Raw genomic sequence first — 23,204 nt, 5'->3', positions numbered from 1 at the left:
TTTGTCTGCGATGTGTGTCTGCAAGGCTGCTTGCTTATGCAGAAGGCGCTCGTTAACCACTTCTCGCGTGACGCGAGCGATGCCTGCGGTGAGAGCTGTAAATCAGGCAACGAACGGCGGAAGTTCGACAGCTATCCGGCCCCATCACAGGACAAAGGGTGGGTGAAACAACATGGCGTCCTTGCGGCGCTGTCAACTTGGGGAAATTTTCCTTTTATGTGCGCGCAAGCTTTCGGGATCAGGTGGCAAAGGCTTGGAACTCAATTTTGAATCATTTTTTTTTGCATGCTTTGTTCGACCTCTTCATAAGCTGGAAACTATCCGAATAGAACTATGGGTGGCAGCCGTTATCGGCCAGAGGAAGTAAATTTAAGCTGCAAAGCGCAGCCGCTGCGGCTTGTTCTATACAGAGCGTCCATCCGCGTTTGTTGCAATGCTTTATTGAAAACATGTCACTCTCTTCGCGCGTCCAGGTTTACTTGTTCCTTTTTGCGTCCGTGTGTTTTGCACATTACTCGGCCTATACTTCCGAAATGCTAGACGAAGCCGAAATATTGCTACAACCTGTTCCTCCCAACTCCCAACCGGGCTAAGCGAGAGAGCGAGCGAGCGAGCAAGATTATTACAGCATGTTCCATGTGTTCAATGGCAGCAACTGCGAACTTTGCTGTCTTTTCTTTTTCTATGCGTCCTTTACACAAATGACTTATTTGTACTTATCCAATCTGTGTGGTACTGATTGTCTTGAGCTTTTGTTGGGGTGCTGCTTTCAGCGATATGCGTCCACTCGTAGGAACTGCGGAACGTGTCATTTAGTTTGTTGTGCGTTTCCTTTCTTTCTCTCTCTATCTCTTTTCTAGTGTTGAATTTAGCGTTCATGCACTTTTTAGAAAACGACTCTATTGCTGCAATGCGACAATGAATCAACAAATACATAAACCATATATTTGGTGAAGCTGGTCGAATAAAGAGAGTAGTCGATTCTTAATCATCATATGGTGTGGGTTGTCAGCATTTAGCAATTTAATAATTAACAGTTCGTGAAGAAGCCAACGACAATATAGTTGCCAGCATTTCTAACTGCATCCATACGGATGGTTCATTATTCCTTGTTGCTTTTTAGTCCTGAATGACTCCATTTAGTCGTCGTTAACTGATAATTTAACTACTCGCGTCGTCCCATTATTTATTGTAATTAATAAAAGCGTTACAGAATATTGAATATCACGATTCAACGAGTCATCGACTGCGAGTTTGAGACCTAATTGTCGACTGTTTTTGCCTCTAGGCATAATGTCTTGAACATATGGAACTGTAAGGCGTGTAACTTTCAGAGGAATGAAAATTTGATTGATAACATAAAAAAAATTATGGGGTTTTACGTGCCGAAACCACTTTCTGATTACGAGGCACGCTGTAGTGGAGGACTCCGGAAATTTCGACCACCCGAGGTACTTTAACGTGCACATAAATCTAAGTACAAGCGTGTTTTCGCATTTCGCCCCCATCGAAATGCGGCCGCCGTGGCCGGGATTCGATCCCGCGACCTCGTGCTCAGTAGCCCAACACCATAGCCACTGAGCAACCCACGGCGGATGATTGATAACGTGAGCGGCGTGTGATGATACATGCTATTTGATTGATTGACGGAGATAAGTTGATAGACCTGGAGGAGAAATTTTACCTTGCCGTGTTGGAGCTCTGTGACGTGGTTGTCTCGCTAATAACGTTTCATCATTTTTGCGCTTCAATAGCTTAGCGTAAGTAACAGAAGGAATTAGGTTCGGTGCGCGCAATGGCACGCGCTGAATGTCTATAGGGCAGTCGGCATACGTATATAAGAGATCAGCCGTACGTAAGACACGGAACTTATCACTTCACCAATGTGCCGCATTTCTTTGGCGTCACCATTATTTTATCGTGTTCATGTCACTTCAAACTATTCTTATCATTATCCTTTCCCGCATTACGAGAAACTAGTCATCCCTTGCTTATGAAAATATTCTTCATTCAATAACTCGTTCGAGTATTTTATAGCTTTTCTTTCATTAACGTCATTAAAGCCACCTGGCGAAGCTGGCCCCTGTCTCTATGGGAGGCTTATTTTAGCTCGGTCAATTTTCACACTAAATCGTCGTAATCAACCTCAATATATTGTCACTTCCTCTCCCTCCCTGTCGTAAACTATTTGCACGCGCAATCAAGAAGCATTACTGAATACACGAAAGAGGCGTCGCTGAAAGTCTGTGCTCAGAAACGCGTCTTGTGTTTCGCTCTCTTTCGGCGCGCGCGCAGCGTCGTGCACCGTGATCGTTTGACACTTCGCAACACTCCCACTCGCTCTTTTCAGTAAGAAAAGCAGTCGCTTTCTCGAAGTTTTTTTTTTTTAGTTGACTTTTTTGTCACAGCCCCTGCTTTCCGGGAGCCGCTGGCTCTACCGTCACCGAGCCACGCAGCGACCGAAATCGAAAAAACAAAAGAAGGATTTCTTTCTTTCTTTCTTTCTTTTTTTTTTTAGCGTTTCGCTGCTCTCACTTAAAGCTCCTTGATCGACGCGCCTTCGGGTTTTCTGGTCGGCGGGGAACGTCGTGCAGGGGCGTTGCTCTCACTAGATCGAAACCTCGCGTCCCAATTCCTGTCATCGAATTTGTTGCTACCTGCTCCAAAATGCAGAAACATACGGTAGTTGTGACATGCTCTCCCCTTCCCCCCTTTCTGTCCTTAGAATAATGCATTTGTGCGCAATTGTGTGCTCTGGTCTGTTCAAGCGACAACAGCTGCACGTCATAAGAAAACGATCTGCAGAAGCTCGTTTTCTTTTTAGTCTCTGCAGCCAACAAAAACAACCAGGCGCATCGACATGATGTGCGACTGTAACGAGTGCGTTGTTGACAGACGCACCTCGTGTATGCTGCGACCGCTCTCTCTCACTCTCTCTCTCTCTCTCTCATCTTTCTATCCCCCTTTTCCCATCTCCTAGAGTAGGGTAGCCAACCAGGCGCATTTCTGGTTAACATCCCTACCTTCTCTCTATATTTCCTCCTCCTCCTCCTATACCTGTCACGCGACGGCGAACTACACAGGACCACAACAAGCTGCGTGCTGGAAGAGCTGGACGAAAGCCAAAGGAATAACACTGAAAAAAAAAGAGATGATGATCTAGTGGAATCTTTTGGCTCATCTCATATTGTAACCAGCAATAGTTGCAATGCTGATGGGAACTACGGTGGCAAAAGCATCGACTGTGTGGTGCGTGAATTGGTGCCTAATGCAAGGACAGTCGGTATCGCCTAAAGCTGTGTAAGTCCGATGATCGAGGTTCGATATTTTCGAAATTTTGTGCAATCGGTGCACTTCTCTGGAGCAGAAGTACCATTTCGTAGAAAATCGTATTCGCACTGCGGCATCACTGCTGTTGTTGTAAGGGGTGATGATATCCAAGTTTTGACGAAATTATTTGCACGAGAAATTACTTCCACGAAAGATCAGAACACATATTAAACTAATTAACAAAAAATCCATTATTAACTTCTAAATTATTTACTTTACGGCCTGTAACGCAATTTACGAATCGTAGCCGGTGAGGTTGCAAAGCGATATCCACTTGAAATGAATTTCCTTCTGAATGACACCAGTTTGGGGATATGCGCCATCAAACTCGCGTTAAAAATGCGCTTTTGTTCCACTTACTTTTTTTAACAAAACGGTATTTTATCCATTGAAGTGCAAGACTGGAACGCCCATGCATTTTGTCCTACACTCTGGGAAATATTTCGAAAGTGGTGTCGTCCTTGGATACGTCTTGCAAGCTCACCGGCTACAATTCTTAGAGTGCAATATGTGCCGTCAAGTAATTAAGGAATTAATTAGTCAAATTTCGTTAACTAGCTGAACAAGTGTTTTTACTTTTCGTGCTAGTAATGTACGCCTCTTCGAATAATCCAGTTCAAGGACAAGAATGATGCTATCTAACAGCCACAGGTGATTTTTAAAAATTCCGTAGAACTTAAAAATTTTCATCCCGTATAGTATCAAAAATTTACTGCACTGATCAAGTTAATCACGTCCTTGCCTTTTTTTTTCCATTTCCTCCTTCTTAATGTGTTTTTCGTTTGACTCGCTTGGCCCGATTTGTTGCCGCTTCTTGCGACTTCTGTTCGCTCGCATATTTTTTGCACCCTAGTTATTTCAGCTTGTCGTGCCTTCTTTTGTGCTTTCTTCGCTCCGCCACGTCCACGCCACTTCGGTCTTTGGTTCGGGCTTCGGCACCGCAATTAGAAGGCACTCCTTTAATGAGGCATCCATGAGTGCAAGTGGCGAGGCGGCGTTGAGCTCCGCTTTCGAATTGTGCTGACTCTGCGGCGAAGAAGCGTATGTAAGTGTTTACACCAAATGCTGTGCAAACCTCGGTAGTATTTGGTGTATTAACATATATTAACGTCACAAACAGGGAGTGGGAAGGAGAAAAATTAAAACAAGTGCACGCGTGCGTTGCTTCTTTAGTAAGATCTTGATGAGGGCTAGTTGGTTCATACTTAGAACTGAGGTGAAACAGCGCGAGAAAGACGAGGACACAAGAAGCATAGAAGTTATTAACGTGAACATCTACCCATACCTGCAAGCGCAAGTTTGTTTATAGAGGCCAGCAGGAGTCCGTACACTGCAGTGACGTTCAATTGCAAACACTGCCGCTTCTAAGTTAAGCTCTGCCGCTCTTAGGGCGCGCGCCGCAGAAAAGCCCACTTTTATGCATCAAGGCTGACCGACTCTCGCCGTAGACTGACAAACACAATAGCCCAACCCTTCCTCTGCACGCCGTCGGTGTCGGTGCGCAGAGGCTTTGATAAGCGAATACATTAGTTGTTGCGAGTTGGTTCATTGCTGTGATAAAGAAGTGAATGGCGCGAAAAATTATGACGTGGAGGCACAAATGAAACAGGGTTGCTGCATTTAACCAACTAGCCCAAACAACCATACTTCTAAATATCAGGTGAGCCACGTAGATGGCAACAACACTGCAAGAGCAGCCGATCGCTTGACAGGCTTGTGGGTCAGAGCTTGTCATATTAGAAAGGGTTATGACGGACTAATGAATATAACGAAGTAATCGTACTGTTACGTTTCGCCTACAACGCGCGGTAATGCCGGCGCGGATGCAACGGACGCCGGGGCTTTGTTCAAAGCGGCGGACATTTTGGCCCGTTCAACGACGCCGCAACGCCTACCCGCCAAGCGTGTCCAGGCGTGTTTCAGTGCCACGTGTCTTCGTGTGTGCGTGTGTGTGTGTGTGCCCTCGCTTGTCAAAGCGCGGCAGCCGGGGAGCGGAGTTCCCCGAATGAGGGGCCTGGGGGTCTCTCGGCTCAACCGCTCGCGCCGTCGTGGGCCCCTGCTGCGCCGTCCCGTGACCTTCATCCCGTGACCTTCCCTCCTTCCCTTTTGGACCGCGACGCCGAGAGTATAAGAGCAGCTGCCCCCGGACGCCAAGGGAGAGGCTCCGATTTGTACTGTTGAGTTACGTGCTCTCTCGTCTCTCCACTTCGGTCGACCTGACCGGCCGCTCTTTTGCTATGTTAGAATAAACAAGTTGTTCTGTTACCAGTCTTCTCATGCTTTGCCGGGACCTTCGGATGCTTCCAGTGCCCCAGGCCGCCAGGCCAACGCTACCCTTGGGGCTTGCGACCCATTGGCAATAACGGGCGTCAACACCGAGTCCCCAACAACTCGTGCCAGCGGCACGATTCCAACATCTGGTTGCCAGCGGTGAGATCGCGACAACGGAGGCCAGCAGCGAAGAGATGCGGTTGACTGTATGCTGAGCAGCACAACGACCATCCGGGAGCAGCGCAACGAGCCCTGTGTGATGACTGGTTGCCTGCAGCGGAACGACTGCGCTGAAGTCTTGGCTGCGAGGTTTGGTGAGTGCGGGACTTTCTTCTTCTGAGTTTTGCCAGGCTTTTGTTAGTGTTAGAAACAGAGCTGGTAATTGTGGTTGTCGTTGCTACCGGGTTAGTTTGCGGCAAGACAATAGTAGGCAGTAGAGAAAGCAGCATTCAGAGCAGCCATGGAATTGAAGTCGTTGCGCAAACCGAAATTGCTGGAGCTTGCAAGAGAGTTGGGTCTGGATGTCTCAGACAAACTCAGAAAACCAGAACTGCTAAGGGCTATTCTTGAGTTAGAAGCTGAGGATGACGAGCTGTCGGAATGCCTTGAGACCATTGAGGAGAGGGAGACGGCAAAAAGACAGGAGCGTGAACTTAAAGAACAGAAAGAGAAAGATGAGCGTGAACGAAAAGAACAGAAAGAGAAAGATGAGCGCGAACTTAAAGAACAAAAAGAGAAAGAAAAAGAAGAGCGCGACCGTCAACACGCTTTGGAAATGAAACGTCTCGAGTTAGAGATGGAACGCGCTCGTAATGGAAGTCAGGCACACGGTGCAGGAGAACGAGTATTGTTCAAAATGACTGACCTGATGCGGCCGTTTAAGCTTGGAGAGGACATTGGTTTGTTCCTGGTTAACTTTGAGCGAACGTGCGAGAAGCAGGGGTTCTCTCGGGAAACGTGGCCACAGCGCTTGCTCACTTTGCTACCCGGCGAGGCGGCCGACGTAGTCGCACGCTTGGAGAGAGAGGAGGCAGAGGATTTCGACAAAGTGAAATCGAGTCTGCTAAAAAAGTACCGGCTGTCAGCGGAGGCGTTCCGTCGGAAGTTCCGGGAAAATGAGAAAGGCAGAAGTGAGTCATATACAGAGTTTGCGTACAGGCTTATGTCAAACATGCAGGAGTGGCTCAAAGAAGAGAAAGCGTTTGGTGATCACGAGAAAGTTCTGCAGTGTTTCGGGCTAGAACAGTTTTATAGTCGGTTACCTGAGAACGTGCGGTACTGGGTCTTGGATAGGCCAGACGTTAGTACGGTGGCTAGAGCCGCTGAGTTAGCCGAGGAGTTTGTGACGCGTCGGGCTCGCGGAGCTAAGGACGGTCAAAAGGGTGAATTTGGCTCCAAGTTTGAGAGGCCGAAGTTCACACCCATGAGAGCAAAGGGGGACACACGTAGTGCGGATGCGAGTGAAAGCAGTCCGACCGAACGTAAGGAGACGGCGGCAACCGAAGCCGAACGCAGAAAGCGGTTCGAGACGAGGCAAGCGCGCGTTTGTTATACGTGCCAGAAGCCGGGTCACTTTTCGGCACAGTGTCCAGAAACAAAAACACAAGTCGTGTTTTTGTCTATATGCAGCACTGACGAGAACATGAAGCTTCTCGAGCCTTACATGCGAGACCTCCTCGTGAACGGGAAAGAGTGCCGAGTGCTTCGCGATTCCGCAGCTACAATGGATGTAGTTCACCCCTCTTACGTAGAACCCGATATGTTCACGGGCGAGTGCGCATGGATCAAGCAAGCAGTGGAAGCTCATAGCGTGTGTCTGCCGGTAGCAAAAGTGCTTATTGAAGGACCTTTCGGAGCACTTGAGACGGAGGCCGCAGTGTCATCTATGCTGCCCCCCCAGTACCCGTACCTATTTTCGAACAGGTCCGATCACCTCCTGCGCGAGAAGGGGCTTTTGTTTGGTGAGGCTAGCGTTCAGGCCTTAACCAGATCGAAGGTTCGGGAGCTCGCTGCAAAGGCGCTAGTTGCGGGGCCGACGTTGTTGAACGATGAAAAAGGGTCAGAGGCGCAGCAAGCTGGTATTCAGAGCACGCCCGAACTGAATAAAATTGAGCTTGTAGCGTTAAAGGCAGCAGATACTGGAGAGGAAATTCCCGACACGGGAAAGTTAGAAGAGCTGTCTCCAGATTTGCTCATCGCGCCTACGTCAGACGGACTTAACAGGTTGCTAAAAGTCAGCCGGTCGGCTTTGATAGCCGAGCAAAAGAAGGATGGCAGCCTAGAAAACATACGCTGCATTATCAAGGAAGGTATCGCCAAGAAAAATGCTCGCTTTGTGAAAAGAGGTGGGGTCCTGTACCGGAAGTATCTAGACCGCAGAGGAGTGGAGTTCGATCAGCTGATCGTGCCTCAATGCTATCGTCAGGATCTGTTGCGCTTGTCGCATGGGGGTTCGTGGTCCGGACACCTAGGAGTTAAGAAAACTAAGGACCGTCTCTTGCAGGAGTACTATTGGCCAGGGTGTTTTCGGGACGCAGACCACTTTGTGAAGACATGCGACACCTGTCAGCGGGTGGGCAAGCCAGGGGACAAATCGAGGGCGCCGTTGAAGTTGGTACCTATCATTACGGAGCCTTTTAGACGGCTCGTTATTGATACGGTGGGACCTCTGCCGGTAACAGCCACGGGGTACCGACACATTTTGACTGTGATCTGCCCAGCGACAAAGTTCCCTGAAGCAGTGCCGCTTAAAGAACTCAGCTCAGTTGAGATAGTCAATGCACTACTGTCCATATTTGCGCGAGTTGGTTTTCCTGCAGAAATCCAGTCAGATCAGGGTACAGTGTTTACTAGCGCTTTGACGACAGCCTTTCTCGAAAGGTGCGGGGTAAAGCTGTTACACAGCTCAGTGCACCACCCCCAGTCGAATTCCGTTGAGAAGCTCCACTCCGTCATGAAGCGCGTGTTGAGAGCATTGTGTTTTGAACATCAAACTGACTGGGAGCTGTGTCTGCCTGGAGTGATGTTTGCATTAAGAACCGCGCCGCATGCGGCTACGGGGTTCTCGCCAGCTGAGCTGGTGTACGGTCGCTCGCTGCGATCTCCGCTTCGCATGCTTCGAGAATCATGGGAAGGCAGGGGCGACGACCCAGTCGTGGTAGAGTACGTGCTTAAGCTCCTCGAACGCTTAAGAAGGGCACAGGAGTTGTCAGGTGAAGCAATGGCAGAGGCCCAGCAGAGGGCCAAGGTTTATTATGATCGGACAGCCAGGGCCCGTCGTTTTGAGGTGGGCGATGAGGTCATGATATTGCGCACATCGATAAAGAACAAACTCGACGTGCAGTGGGAGGGCCCAGCACGGATTGTTCAAAAACTGTCGGACGTTAACTACGTGGTGAGTCTGCCAGGAAAGCGGAAAGCACAGCAAGTTTACCACTGTAATCTGCTCAAACCCTATAAACAACGGGAAGCAGTGGTGTGCATGATGGTAAACGTGCCCGAAGAGCTTCCGGTCGAGCTTCCGGGACTAGGCTCAGTGACAAACAGGAAAGACACCGATCAAGTCATTAGTGACTTAATAAGTAAAGCATCGCTGTCGCCTGAGCAGAAAACCGAACTACACCAGCTCTTACAAGAGTTTCAAGGTCTGTTCTCTGAGAGGCCTGGTAGGACTTCTGTCCTTACTCATGACATAGAACTTACCTCCCCAGAGCCAGTACGATCCAAGGCGTACCGGGTGTCACCCCGCCAGAGCGATATTATGGAGGCTGAGGTAAAGAAAATGCTACAGCTCGGTGTTATTGAAGCGGGTGAGAGTGATTATACCTCCCCTTTGATTTTAGTTGAGGTACCGGGCAAGGAACCTCGTCCTTGCGTCGACTACCGCAGGCTTAATTCCATCACTAAGGATCAAATTTATCCGATCCCTAACATCGAGGAGCGCCTTGAGAGAGTGAGTAGCGCTCAGTTTATTTCCACCCTAGATCTTGTCAGGGGTTATTGGCAGGTTCCACTTACAGAAGAGGCTAGTAGGTATGCGGCGTTCATTTCACCAATGGGGACATTCCGTCCTAAAGTTTTGAGTTTTGGTTTGAAGAACGCGCCATACTGCTTTTCAAGCCTCATGGATAAAGTGTTGCGGGGACAGCAAGAATTCGCTTTACCGTATCTAGACGACGTAGCGATATTCTCCGCATCCTGGCCGGAACATATGGCGCACTTGCGGGCAGTGCTAACCCGCCTGCGCGATGCGGGCTTGACAGTCAAGGCTCCCAAGTGCCAGTTAGCACAGGCCGAGGTTGTCTACCTCGGACACGTGATTGGTCGGGGTCGACGCCGCCCCTCTGAAATAAAGGTGGCCGCTGTGCGAGACTTCCCGCAACCGCGCACGAAGACCGATATTCGGTCGTTCTTAGGTGTCGCCGGCTACTATCAGAGGTACATCCCCAGGTACTCTGATATCGCGGCTCCCTTGACGGATGCTCTAAGAAAGACAGAGCCGCAAACAGTCGTCTGGGATGAGACGAAGGAAAGAGCTTTTAGCGCCCTAAAGAGCGCCCTAACAAGCCAACCTGTGCTACGATCGCCCGACTACACAAAAGGGTTCGTTGTTCAGTGTGATGCTAGTGAGCGAGGCATGGGCGTTGTACTGTGCCAACGGGAAAATGGAGAAGTAGAACACCCCGTCCTGTATGCTAGTCGTAAGCTGACCAGTCGTGAGCAGGCGTATAGCGCCACCGAGAAAGAGTGTGCGTGTATCGTGTGGGCCGTTCAGAAATTGTCATGTTACCTAGCCGGCTCGAGGTTTATCATTGAAACGGATCACTGCCCTCTCCAATGGCTGCAGACCATCTCTCCCAAAAATGGCCGCCTCCTGCGCTGGAGCCTCGCTTTGCAACAATATTCCTTTGAGGTGCGTTACAAAAAGGGGAGTCTCAACGGTAACGCCGATGGCTTAAGTCGAAGCCCCTAACGTGAGAATCAGCCTCAAAATTGCTTGTTACTGATGTTTTTCTTCCTGAGGCAGGATTTTTTTTTAACTTATTGCTTTTGTGTAGTGTTTCAAAGTGATGATGTGCTTTTTAGTGCAATTTTTCCGATTTGTGGACGCGTTCTGAGTGCTGCTAAACTACTGTAAGGAACTAGGCAGCAGTAAAAAAGGGGAAAGAGCCTGGCAGGGCTTAGTGAGGGTTGTGCCGTGCTTGCTGACTGAGCGGTTGACTTTCAGGCGTGGTTCTAACGCTTGCCGGAAACGAGAACAAAAATGTCAACTCTCCCGAAGTCACTTTGCAGTGTCCTGTGTGCACCTGAACGTGAGAACGAGGCCTTCTCTGTGCGCTGCGCTCAAGAAACGCCAAAGGACGCCCGACTACGGTTATGAGCATCATCGAGCGACATCCCTCCGGACAGCGGATGCAGTCCCCTGACCATCGGGATCTCCTTCCCCCGGCGGGGCGGTCTGTTACGTTTCGCCTACAACGCGCGGTAATGCCGGCGCGGATGCAACGGACGCCGGGGCTTTGTTCAAAGCGGCGGACATTTTGGCCCGTTCAACGACGCCGCAACGCCTACCCGCCAAGCGTGTCCAGGCGTGTTTCAGTGCCACGTGTCTTCGTGTGTGCGTGTGTGTGTGTGTGCCCTCGCTTGTCAAAGCGCGGCAGCCGGGGAGCGGAGTTCCCCGAATGAGGGGCCTGGGGGTCTCTCGGCTCAACCGCTCGCGCCGTCGTGGGCCCCTGCTGCGCCGTCCCGTGACCTTCATCCCGTGACCTTCCCTCCTTCCCTTTTGGACCGCGACGCCGAGAGTATAAGAGCAGCTGCCCCCGGACGCCAAGGGAGAGGCTCCGATTTGTACTGTTGAGTTACGTGCTCTCTCGTCTCTCCACTTCGGTCGACCTGACCGGCCGCTCTTTTGCTATGTTAGAATAAACAAGTTGTTCTGTTACCAGTCTTCTCATGCTTTGCCGGGACCTTCGGATGCTTCCAGTGCCCCAGGCCGCCAGGCCAACGCTACCCTTGGGGCTTGCGACCCATTGGCAATAACGGGCGTCAACACCGAGTCCCCAACAACTCGTGCCAGCGGCACGATTCCAACAGTACTCATTGAAATTCCCGCAAACGCCATGCATTTAAAATCTCGTTTTAGTCCAGAATGAAGATTGTGCCAGTCAGGCCGACGAATAGCGGCGCACGACCCTGCGCGTAATTTGCTTTAATCACAAGTTCAAAACACCCGCGACAAAAAAGCGACAGAAAGCCGCACTTTTTCGCCTTCATTCGGCAGTGCGCAGTGGGCTGTTGCTTCGGATTACCCATTGGTTGCACCCCGCCTGTGCAGGCAGCCAAATGGGCCAATGTCAGCCGTGAGTGTCGACAATCGTTATAGCGGCTTCCCCTTTTACTTCGTTGTAGCGAGGTTTTACTATACGCAGATGACATTGTAGAGCACGGCAGCTGAGAGAATGTATAAAAAAAAAAAGTCCGTAAGACTTGGAACGCGCATCAGCGACGCAAATCAAGTACTGCAAGCGTGTATCAGAGCGGTACATTTCATGCTCGAACTGAATAAACCTAATCTGGCGGATCGCGCAGGTTGGATGCGTGCATGTTCCTCCACGCCAGCGACAACGAACGGTGCGGTTGCACGCTGTGCGAACGACCACGACGCGTCTCGCGAGGCTTCCCCGTCGTCGACCACGTGCGTGTCACGTGCCCACCGAAATAAGAGGAGCCAGTCATTGTTCTCGCAGGTGTGCGCGTGGTCACAATGAGCACGAAGGGAAAAAAAAGAATAATAATAAATCTTGATGTAGGAGGGTGGAAGTGTAATATTGGGAAGGGAATGAAATATGGCAGGTAGGGCGAGGCCGAAGGAGAAAAAGAAGGAAGTCAAGACGGCGGCGGTGCTTGCACAAAAAGACGAAGGTGCTCGCTGTGTGTTGCAAGAGTACGTACTTCGCGGATCTTGTTTGGCTGGGCCACCAAGCGACGTATCGATGCTTCGTCGGCGGGGAAGCAAGGCACGCACGCATGTTCAGTGCACTTACGTGGCATTTGCTTAGCATGATTTATTGCCTGGTTGACCCTAAATCACGTACAGTACATAGGAAGCTAAGCAGAAAATGTGCAATTCGACGTGAGCTTGAATTCGCCGGCTGGATTGATGAATCGCGGAATATATCTGAGAGAGAGAGAGAGAGAAAAGAAGGGAAAATGCTAAGGAAATTATTTTTACGGGTAAAAGCTAGTTCGCGAGTATATAGCTTGAATGTTAAGCGAAACAACCCAATGTTTGCTGAAATTCCGAGTTTAGAATTTAATTAGGTAGTCTATGAGACAGGGCAGGTTATATTATGGAATATTCGGACGAGCCGTTCAATGCGCTCAGCAATTGCTAAAAGGCTACCTATCGCGTTTTTCGAAGTAATATGATTGAAGCTCTGAATATAACTCATCTAAGATTGCCTGATCTATCTAGTTGCCTTGCTTAATTTTTAATGGCTTCCTTTGTGGAGTCGCAATTTTCTTTTTTTTATCTACACGCGCTTGTTCGTTCCGCTTCTGAGTCATTTTATGTACATTTCCTACTTTTTAAGTGGGCGAGTTTCATGTTTGCATCTATAAGATGCGGTTTTCTGATATTGCACGAAGCAGTGCGAGTTTGACTGCGTGTAATATGCACTTTCTATCGCTATCTCTCTTTTGCAATTTGATGAAGCAGCGGCTTGTTTGCAGCTGCTTCTTGTTGGGATGGAGCTTTGCACGGCGGGATTGAGGCTCGTATAACTTTGTAAATCGCCAATTAACATGAAAGCAAGTGTTCCCATTAGCTGAACAAAGCAAATGTCGTCGGCATGTTGTGAGCCATCCTTGATGAGGCCCAACCCAGGGCGTTGTTAATGTCAAAGCGAAACACGCGACGCATTGCCGGTTGCATAAGTAAGTTGTATAGTAAGTTGTAAGTTGTAAGTAAGTAAGCAAGGGTTGGAAAGACCCTGCACATGAGCGGTGTCGAAGCGTGGGGTGACCCCCTACTTCCCAACCTTTCTGTATTTTATTTTTGCCATGCAGTAGAACTTAGAAATGTCGATAGGGCTGGCAGAGAGCGCAGCCTCCGAGTGATCGCCGGCAGCCGAGTGGTCGCCGCTCGGCAACAACCCGGGGAGAGGAAGAGACGATGGATTTAAAGAAAGCCCGCGGGTGCTGCATCGCCCTCCTCCTCTGGCGGGGGTCCCCCCGCCGTGTGGACATTAGCAAAGAAGCCCACCTGGCGACCTGGCACGGTACGCGATCGTGCAAGGACTCTGCTCGGTCGGAGGAGCGGTGGCAAGCTGCCAGGCGCGGGCACAGACCCCCAGCCCGCGCGCCGATAGGAGACACCCTCGCCGGCGGGCTCTCCTTTTCCCTCTCGCTGAAGCATCGGAGGGCCGAAAGACGATGTCGGGTGCTGCGGGACAGAGGGGAAGCCTGCTTCGCCCGCCTCCCTTCGGAACGATCATCGCGGGCCTCGTCTACCGAGCCCGGCCGCCTAGCAAGCGGACTGCCGGCTGCCGCAGCGCGCGGGGCAGATGGGTGGAAAGGGTGATGTGCCCCCCACCCCCTCTCATGCTCGCTCTGCAAACCGGTGCGCGTAGTCGCGTGACCGGCTCGCGACTGTCGCGTGACCAGGCGCGCCTGCTGCGAGCCGACACGTCGCAGCCGCGGCACGCTGGTGCGCGCGCGTGGCCGCGCGTGCCACGCGCCGGTTGCAGAGGGGCGAGCTGGCGCGATGCTGCGATTTCGGTTGAGGTCCCCGATGGCTGCGCGCGTATCTAGATTTCCACGTGCTGAGCGATGGACGCAGATGTTAAGCGGCCGTGTGCAGAGGAAATAACTATGCAAAGAAATAGAAAATCCGGCAGCAACTTTCTGAATTCGCGTAGAAACGCTTACAACGCTGCGGATAACGTTATCAGTGTTGTGCACGCTGCTCATCGCATAAAGTATGTACGGCAAAACACGAAGAAAGGCTTCTTCAGCACTAAGCGCCCTTCTCGCTTGCCGCTCGAAAGCAGTCTAGAGAAGAGTTACTGTATTGGTAGCATATAGATGCCCGAAATCAGATATACATAACATATACATACAACATGTAACATACACATAACATACACATACTGTAGATACTACCAAAGGTACCACATACAGTACCTGTAGTCAAAAGTGCGAGTCACGGCAGTCATCGCAACGGTTGCCTTTCCCCTTCCCAGCACATATCAATGTTCTTAGCCACGCCTACACACCTCCTGCGCTGAGGCATATTTGAGCCAAAGTGCACACACGTGGCAGCTAATTATAAAGAATTCAGCAGTTAACAATTCGCTGCGTTTTTTTTTTTCTTGCCTCATCTAACGGCATGGTGCAAAAGCTCTCTTGAACTGAAGAATGCTTCGATTGCAAATATGACGAATGATCGCCTCTGAAGGCAAGGAGAAGCGCGCGGAGCTTCTCCAGCACTGTCAAAGGAGCCTCTTCTCTGTTGAACGAGTTTCTAATTGATTTAAAGCGGTTCCCTCTCTGTAGGTCTTATTTATTTTGTTGTTTTCCACTGGTATGAAGCGATTGATGGGGCCCTATAACGTGAAACTATTCCAATCTGCTTTTATTCCAATCTCCTGACGTCAAATTTACGTAACCAACGACGCAAGCATCGGGCGGTAACCTGCAGCGTTGTTTGAAAAGCCCAATCAAATGCGCTCCTTGTTTCGAGGAGGTCACTTTCTTTTTCTTTCACAGCGAATAGCATTGCCTACATTGAGCAGATTTTTTTTATAGAATTGGATGAAGAGGGGCGAGGAGCGCGCTCAAGTGGAGAGGGGTTCAATAGGGCCGAGCCAGCACAGTGAAAGTAGAGAGTGGTGCCGGCATCTGCTATTTGGCCGCTTCCCCTTACTAGCTTGCGGTGGCTGTTAGAAAATCGCGGCAGCGTGCAACGGAACATTACAAATGCCGCCAGAACGGATCCTCAGCAAAGAGTTGGCACAGCGATGTTGTATACGTGCCGAAAGGGCTCGATAACGTTATACTGCCACGGAAAAATGTTTATTATACGCAAATAAATCCATGCTCCCCGGCCGCTCTTAGTAGCTAGTGCCAGAGCAATCGGCGGACAGCCATCTTTTATTCCCTTCGGAACGGGGCAGTGTCCGGCTATTCAGAACAAAGTTCATTTTTGTTCCACATATTAATGCGCCTTTAACGCGTACACGTCACTTTGACGCGTTTGTGATGTCGCGTGACAGACAGGCGAAGTAGGCGCAGCCCGAAAACGTTTGATCAATGGCATAGTATTATAGCGAAAAAGGCGTCGAATCAGAAATAATTATTTTTCTTCCGTTCGGTCTATTCATGCATAATCAGTGTGCACGCATCATGTCAGATGGGGCATTCTCGCGGTTTTCATGACGCCGCGTGAGAGACAGGCGAAGTGGGGGCGGCCCAAAAATATTTTGACCAATCACGGAGGACTGATTGCAGAATTGCAATAGAAAAGTTTGGAATAGCTTTACGTTATAGCGCCCGTGTTTTCGGCCCTCTCTATTTGTTTTCAGGACCCGCCGTGGTTGCTTAGTGGCGATGGTGTTGGGCTGCTAAGCACGAAGTCGCGGGATCGAATCCCGAACACGGCGGTGGCATTTCGATGGGGGCGAAATGCGAGAACAACCCTGTACTTAGATTTAGGTGCACGTTAAAGAAGCCCAGGTGGTCCAAATATCCAGAGTCCTCCACTACGGCGTGCCTCACAATCAGATCGTGGTTTTGGCACGTAAAACCCCGTAATCTAAACTTTTTTAATATTTGTTTTTGCGATTGTCACACTCATTGCCGCTTCCAACAACGCTCGAATCTTGGCCAATCTCCCCATAGTGAACATGCATCAATCTCTACAGAGAAATCAGACCACGTAAGAGAAGAAAAACGCGAATAGGAGCGTGGTGGCCTGGAGAAGACTGTTCGCATTCCGTCGAAGCAGCAGCAGTGGATGAACAGGTCGGCTGCACAGATGTTCAACGCGACCACGGTTCATTTCACTGTCAGCAGGTATGTGGACTCGATATCCGAGTCAATTAAGTGAAGACGTCGCCAGAGCACCTGGAAGCGGGCACACTGGCCGGGCACTGTGACCTCCTCGGCCATCGCTGGACGCGGTCGGCGCAGGTGGCGCTTACGTGACGATCCCCTCCGTCGATCGAGATGCCCTTCACGGAGTCGCTCGCATCGGTGTCCTCCGGCGATAAGCAATGCTGCCTGTTATAGCAATGAAGCACCTGTAAGCAGTTTGTTTTCTTCTTCGCAGCTCGGAAAACACCTGGGCGACGCGGCCACTCTGGGTCGCACGAAGAGCTTGCATGCGAAGCCCAAAAGTTAAGCTGACGAGTCGCTTGATACTATGCTCAATAATCAAAGTTGTATATGCACGTTTATTCTCGTGGATAAAGACGCTGCGAACCTTCGCTCAATGTGTGGATACTAGTAATATTTTCGTATATTTCAGTATTTCAGCGGCAGTAGCGCAGCAGAAAAAAAAGAAAAGAAATACCGTAACGACTATAAGAGAAAAGTACGCAAACAGGGATGAGAAAAAAAGGCGTTGAGTCGCACACAAACAAAAAAGTAAACAGCGGTGAAGGTAAGAAGTGAGAAGAAACGGGACGAAGAAAGGTCGCGCAACCTCTGAACCCTGCCGAATGTGGACGGATTTTTTCTTGCTTCTTTTTCTTCTTTCGTCTTTGCATTGCTTACCTATGGCGACGCCCGCAGATCTAGAAGGGGACAAATATATAGACGGAGACAGGAGGAGGAAGCAGCCTTGCCCGCCGAGACCCCCGCGCGACCCCGGACAGAAGGAGCGCGCGCCCGATACACACTCGCTGCAGCAGCAGCAGCGGCGGCAGCAAAGAAAGCGGCGCGAGAGCCCCGGGCCGCTGGCACAACAGGCGGTGCTTCTCTTTCCGTCGGCCGGGGGTCCCCACGGCGAATGTGCCCTCGAAGTGGGGGTGGGGGGAGTGCAACGGGGGTCGCGCACACCGGCGCACCGCCAGGCGCGTGTCTCGCACACCCCGCGCCAGCTGCCGCCGCAACAGATGCGCTCGCGGGGAGCGAGCGGCGGTCCCCCCGCCGTGCAGCGTGCTTTCTCCTCCCGTAGGCGGGGGCCAGCCCATCGGACCCCCTCCCCCCACTTCGAGGCTACGCCGGCAGGGAGGAGGGGGGCAGGCGGGATCGCCGCGGGCTCAGATCTTTCGGACCGACAGCCCCGCTGCTGCATTTGCGCCGTCGATCAGTGCCGGTCACACACGTCGACTGGTGCGCGGTTGTGCAAGCTCCACTTAGCGTGTTCGTTCGCTCGCGGTTTGGCGTCGACCGGGCGACGCGGCAGCCGCTATGGTCGTACTCTGCCTGGTCTACTCGCGGCCCGTGCGGCCGGACAGCAGGCCCAGGAGACTGCGTCACTGCCACTTCGTTGTTTCGGACGAGGAAGAAGACTCCGGCAAGGTCGTCGTTCGCACCAGGTCAGTCGTGGACGGGCGTCACCTACGGACGCCGCAGCTGCTCTCGCCTTCATTAGTGAGCGTTGCAAAGGCATGTTCCGCGTGCTGCAGCTTTGGCGTGCTGCTTTCAGCATTGCAGCTGTATTCACGTTATATACAAACGTCGGACAGGAGCACACTTTGCATTCCAAAGCAGTGCACGAATGCAAAACGCTTTGACTTTGCAAACCCACCTGTAAAATTATTTATAGGCCTTGGGCATCTTGCACATTGCGGCAAGTTCACATATATTGTCAGTAACTTCGGCTTCAGTAATATCTTATGCGACAGAACCTAAGAACATCTTGTGTGCGATGACCAGACAGAAGACCTCGGCCAAAAAGCGTACTGGAAAGTAGCTCACCGGCGTTTCTCGGGGGAAACCTCCGAAATTGTCCTTACCGTGCAAAATATAGCAGTCAAGTAATATTATTCACCGCATTCAGTAAAAAGCGAGCGGACAATCGTACTGAATATTAAATCTACCACTTGATTATGGTGCAAATAGCAAAAGAAACTCCGTTGGTATTCAAAGCATTACTCTTCGTGCACCTCCACCCGGTTTGTTTAGGGGAGATACAAATATTATATGAATGCCTCTGCAAGAGAACTGAACCGATGTGAGCTTTCGTCCAGCATGTTTCTGACCGGGCACGCACACCATGAAAGAAAAAGAGCGGTATACGTTTAGTTCAGCCAGTCTGTTAGTGAATGCAGACTTCTTTTTTTTTTCGCATGTCTTATCTCTACGGCCAATGAGCATCGAGCGGTATAACGCTGTGCGCGGTGCATCAAGCGATATTTGTTGCTGTAAACCATAACGCAGCCGCATGGTAGATACTGTGTGCGCCTTTTAGCTATAGGCCTATGTAATGCACTGACATTCACATTTTTGCTATAGTGCCGTGGTCTCTAGATGTTTGCGCGGGACACTGCATGGCTTCACTTCGATCGTGGCAATAACAGTGAATCTATCCTCAGGCTGGTGTCACACACGTGCGAGCGGCAACAACTCTCAGGCTAAGTTCTGAGGCTAACGCAAAAAGAATTAAAGGAACGTGAGGCTGCTGACTGCATGCGATTTAAACTCCTGCACGCGTAGGCTTAGCCAGTCGTGTTCAGGGCAACGTGTATCGCACGCCGTCTCCTGCATGTCGTCCGACGCTATATTTAGTCGGCGTCTGAAATTTCCGCAACGCGTCGAGGTCTGGCGCCACACGGATACCTGTCAGAGACACAAGACAAATGGCGCGTTTTTCAACACGCGCCTTCACAAGGATCTACGCCTTCGGCGAAATGCTCGCGTGAGGCAATGACATTGGACGTTCGTTGCTACCGGCGACGAGAGGACGCACCCTTATCGCCCTCTACCTGCCTCTTCTGTATTAACTGGAGTGACGACGGGCCATCCTCCGTTTATCGGAACCGCCATTTCAACAGCCGAGTTCGTTGGTTCACAGATGCGCCCCATGTTTCTAATGGCTTCCCCAATAGTTACTTTTCTGACACCAAGTACCGCTTCGCGACTGGTGCGATGATTTACACAAATCCACCATTTAGCTCCCACGCGAGACTCCACTTTAGACGGAAACTCATGGTACACAAAACGCTGGCCGTCTTGAACGTCGGTTACGCTGGGTGCTCTCTCGAGAGGACGATGCCTGTGATGTCGTACTGAAGCTCAGGTGGTTGAGAATGCGACAGCATACCCCATTCCCGGTTACTACGTGAAAAGCGAAAAAAAAAAAAGATAAACCAGAACGAGTCCTTTTCTGGATACGTGACACTTATCCGCGCCTTCGGTAGTACTCTGTGAAAGACAGTTTCGTACGCAATTATAACGGGGCTACACACAGCACCTGACTTTCAGAAATACAGACGGAGGAAATGGACAGGTCAACCAGAACGCTTCTCCGACTGACTTCCAGAAACGTGCAAAACGACCATCGGATACTTGGACTGTATTCTTTCCTAAACGGTTTCTGAGCACGCTGCACATTCTTTAGCGATTTGCTGCGTTTCGCCTGTCTTTCATAACGAGTTCATAAGTCCGGGAAATCGGGTTCGTGACCAAATATATGCAACCACGCGGCAAGATCCCATATGCGGTTCATACCGGCGAGGGCAACTGCGAAAAGTTCAGTCAGCTGCGGCCAGAAACCTTCCGTTGCACGGTTTTCAAATAGCACCACGATCGGCCGGCACACTTGACGGGTGTGACGAAGACACCGTGGGATTCTCCGTGCCGCTGACGTGCGCCGTGATGCCGGCGGCTTACCGGCGCGCATCCATGCCGTGTGTTGTTTCCCCAATGGCCCAGTCGGATTCATCGCTGGGTCGACAACCAAGCGTTTGTGTCGTGCGTGATGAACGACTCGGCGGCGTCCGTCGCTTGCTCGCTTGCAACGCGTCGGGCGAAAAAAAGAGCTCTTTACGGCGACGCCAACACTTGCGCGTCCGACAACTCGCGGAGCGAACACCGAACGCAGGCCGCACACGCGCGAGCGAATGCGAGGGCACATTCACACGTGTTGTTTGTGGAGAGAACGCCGGCGTGAGGGTCGTGTCTGCACGTGCCGCTCTTCACACTGAGCCGTGCTCCCATTATAGGGTACGCTGCAGAAGTATGCGTCTCTTCCTAACCTCACCGTCAGCTTCCCCTATAACAAGCCGGAAGGAAATTGATATCATGATCCGCATCACCAACGCCAAAGAATACCACCCACGCAGAAAGGACTAAGCACGAGGTATTTAGATCGAGGCAGGGAAATAAAGCGGTGGTATCAGCACCGGCAGCACCAAAGACAACCGCGCACGCGGTTTGTTAACCATGAATGAGTTGTAAAACTCACCAGCGTAACTGCACCAGTTTATTTTTATTCTTTTTTCAAGTACGAAATGTCGCAGTGTTGACCTTAATTTCACACTGCTGATTTCCCCGTCTAGCCACTGGCAGCGCGTTAGTTGGCGAAGCCCAGCGTACGTGAATAGGTGCCGCAGAAGCAAAACGGTATCGCAACCACGAGCGAGAAGACGAAACAAACGCCACTTGGCCGCTCTCCCAAAGGGGGCATGATGGAGCGCGGTTTTCCCGAAGAGCGTGCTGTTGCCGGGTGGCGCCACGGTGGTGTATCCCCGAGGTGACGTCAGTGCGGGCACCGTCGCCCCGCGCCTCCTGTTCCGCCGTTTAGTTGGCGCCTTCCCTATTGTTAGCCCATTAAGGGAATTTACCGATCGCAGTGCGGTCGTTATTTGGCCGCTTAATCGTTCTCAGGCTCCGTAAAATGTTTGTGACTGGCGGTCTGCGCACATGCGTCTGTGCTTGCGCGTGCTGCTGCGTGTGTCCTTTTTAAAGAGGCGACTTGAACTGCGCCGCAACGTCCGCTAATCTTCATCCATTCACAAAGTATTTAATCAGCCAAAGGAATCAAAACTGCTGCTGTTGTGGCGCATCAGTTGATCGTTACAGCGCGATACAAGCTAGCATTGATGTGCGCGTCAGCGCATGAATCCCTCCCGCTCGCATGCGTTATATTTCTGCTGTATTTCACTTACTTCGGGGATAGCAGAATGCTTGCTGATGCTGAATTGACGGAGCAGTCACGTAAAGGAGAGGAAATCGTCTGTGGTTGTCGTGTCATTTAAATATATGCGGCCATTTATTGCATAATCTTTTTCTTTTCGTTTCAACTCTGGCTGCTATATATATATATATATATATATATATATATATATATATATATATATATATATATATATATATATATATATATATATGCGTTTTATCGCTCTCGTTTCGCCTCATGTATACGCGCAGAACTATGGCACAGTAGCAACCTCCATGGCTTGACACCGCGCCTAAGAACCCAACATGCCTGTCCAGCAGTTGTATACATGACGCGCAGACAAAATTGGGCATGCGGCTTGCAAGTGGCCGCCGCCGGCAGGTGACCGGCCCAAGGACATTATTAGAGTGGCTAGAATTGTATTAAACTTTACGGCCAAGGCCACGCGGCGTGTCGCGCATACTTCGAGCAGCAGCACACCGACGCCGACTGGATCAGGAACAAGCGCCGGCTGCCCTCGACGGTGCAGCTAACTTCAGCTACAGCCAAAGACGCGTGCTGTACACTATGCAAATTCTGAGAGAAGCATAATGCGCCATGCTGCAAATTGACCATGCCGGACGGGTTGCTTGTAGCTGCGAGCTGTGCTACTGCCGAATGAAGCTTACGCGTTCTTCTCGTAAATTACTGGACAGTCATATTGCGCTAGACGAGCTACGCTTAATTCAAGCTGAAACTAGCATGGAGTCACCTAGCGTCGCTGTATGACGCTAGTCGCGCGCCGCCCGTGCGTTACTATAGCTATATGCTCGAGTACCAATATGCACGCAGGGAGACGCCTTGGTCTTTTGGAGAATGTTACAGCGCTCGGTGTTGCCACGCTGTAATGTGCGAAAGAAACCGTGTGTTTTTTTGCTTTAGGCGTCACTCAGTGTGTGCCGTGCGTAGGCTGCATTGCGTTGTGTAACAGAACAAGTTTACAAGAGTTCCAAAAAAAGACATCACCTATGCGACATCGCCTGCGAGGATTCGCCGATCAGTTTTTCGATCGTAAATCCATTGCGACTTTACTATAACAAGAGCAGTTGATTTCTTCGCTGCAGCCGTTCAAAATTTTTGGCCACAAGTGCAGGTTTAGAGGTTTCACATTACCGACATTATTTCGTTATAAAGAATAGTTCGCACGCACATGGTTAAACTGTACTGACGCATATTTTCTCACGATGTGCGCAGGTTGACCCGCACGCTTTCGACGCCCAAGCGCTGCTCCACATGCAACAAGATGGTGTACTTCACAGGCATCCGCTGCAAGCAGTGCGGGTGAGTACCCTCATATAAGCGTGCTTGCGCTTGTACTAAAAATAACTGCTCCACTTGGGACAATTAATGTGGGCATAATTTTAGTTTCACGACTTTTGCAACGCCTGTAAGACACTCTCGGGCATTTGCCGGTATATTTAATATTTGAACGCGTCAC

The 23,204-nt window shown here is 50.6% G+C and overlaps 1 protein-coding gene and 1 long non-coding RNA gene across 4 annotated transcripts in view; one reads left to right on the top strand and one right to left on the bottom strand.

Moving 5' to 3' along the window:
- LOC126542779 (uncharacterized) overlaps positions 1-23,204 on the top strand; it is a 114,238-nt gene that overhangs the window by 77,819 nt on the left and 13,215 nt on the right. For 2 of the 3 annotated variants that reach the window (XM_050189837.3, XM_050189838.2), the window contains exon 2: positions 22,961-23,047. In XM_050189837.3, coding sequence (XP_050045794.1) covers positions 22,961-23,047 — 87 coding nt within the window. Of the gene's footprint in view, positions 1-17,794; positions 18,144-22,960; positions 23,048-23,204 lie in introns of those variants that run through there. The other variant, XM_050189836.3, reaches the window with a different exon arrangement.
- The window catches only part of LOC129387832 (uncharacterized), a 239,617-nt gene that overhangs the window by 212,350 nt on the left and 4,063 nt on the right, over positions 1-23,204 (bottom strand). The gene's annotated exons all lie outside the window — the stretch shown is intronic.

This window comes from Dermacentor andersoni, chromosome 2 (genome assembly GCF_023375885.2).
Source record: "Dermacentor andersoni chromosome 2, qqDerAnde1_hic_scaffold, whole genome shotgun sequence".
NCBI lineage: Eukaryota > Metazoa > Arthropoda > Arachnida > Ixodida > Ixodidae > Dermacentor > Dermacentor andersoni.
This window is presented reverse-complemented; position numbering and strand designations above follow the sequence as displayed.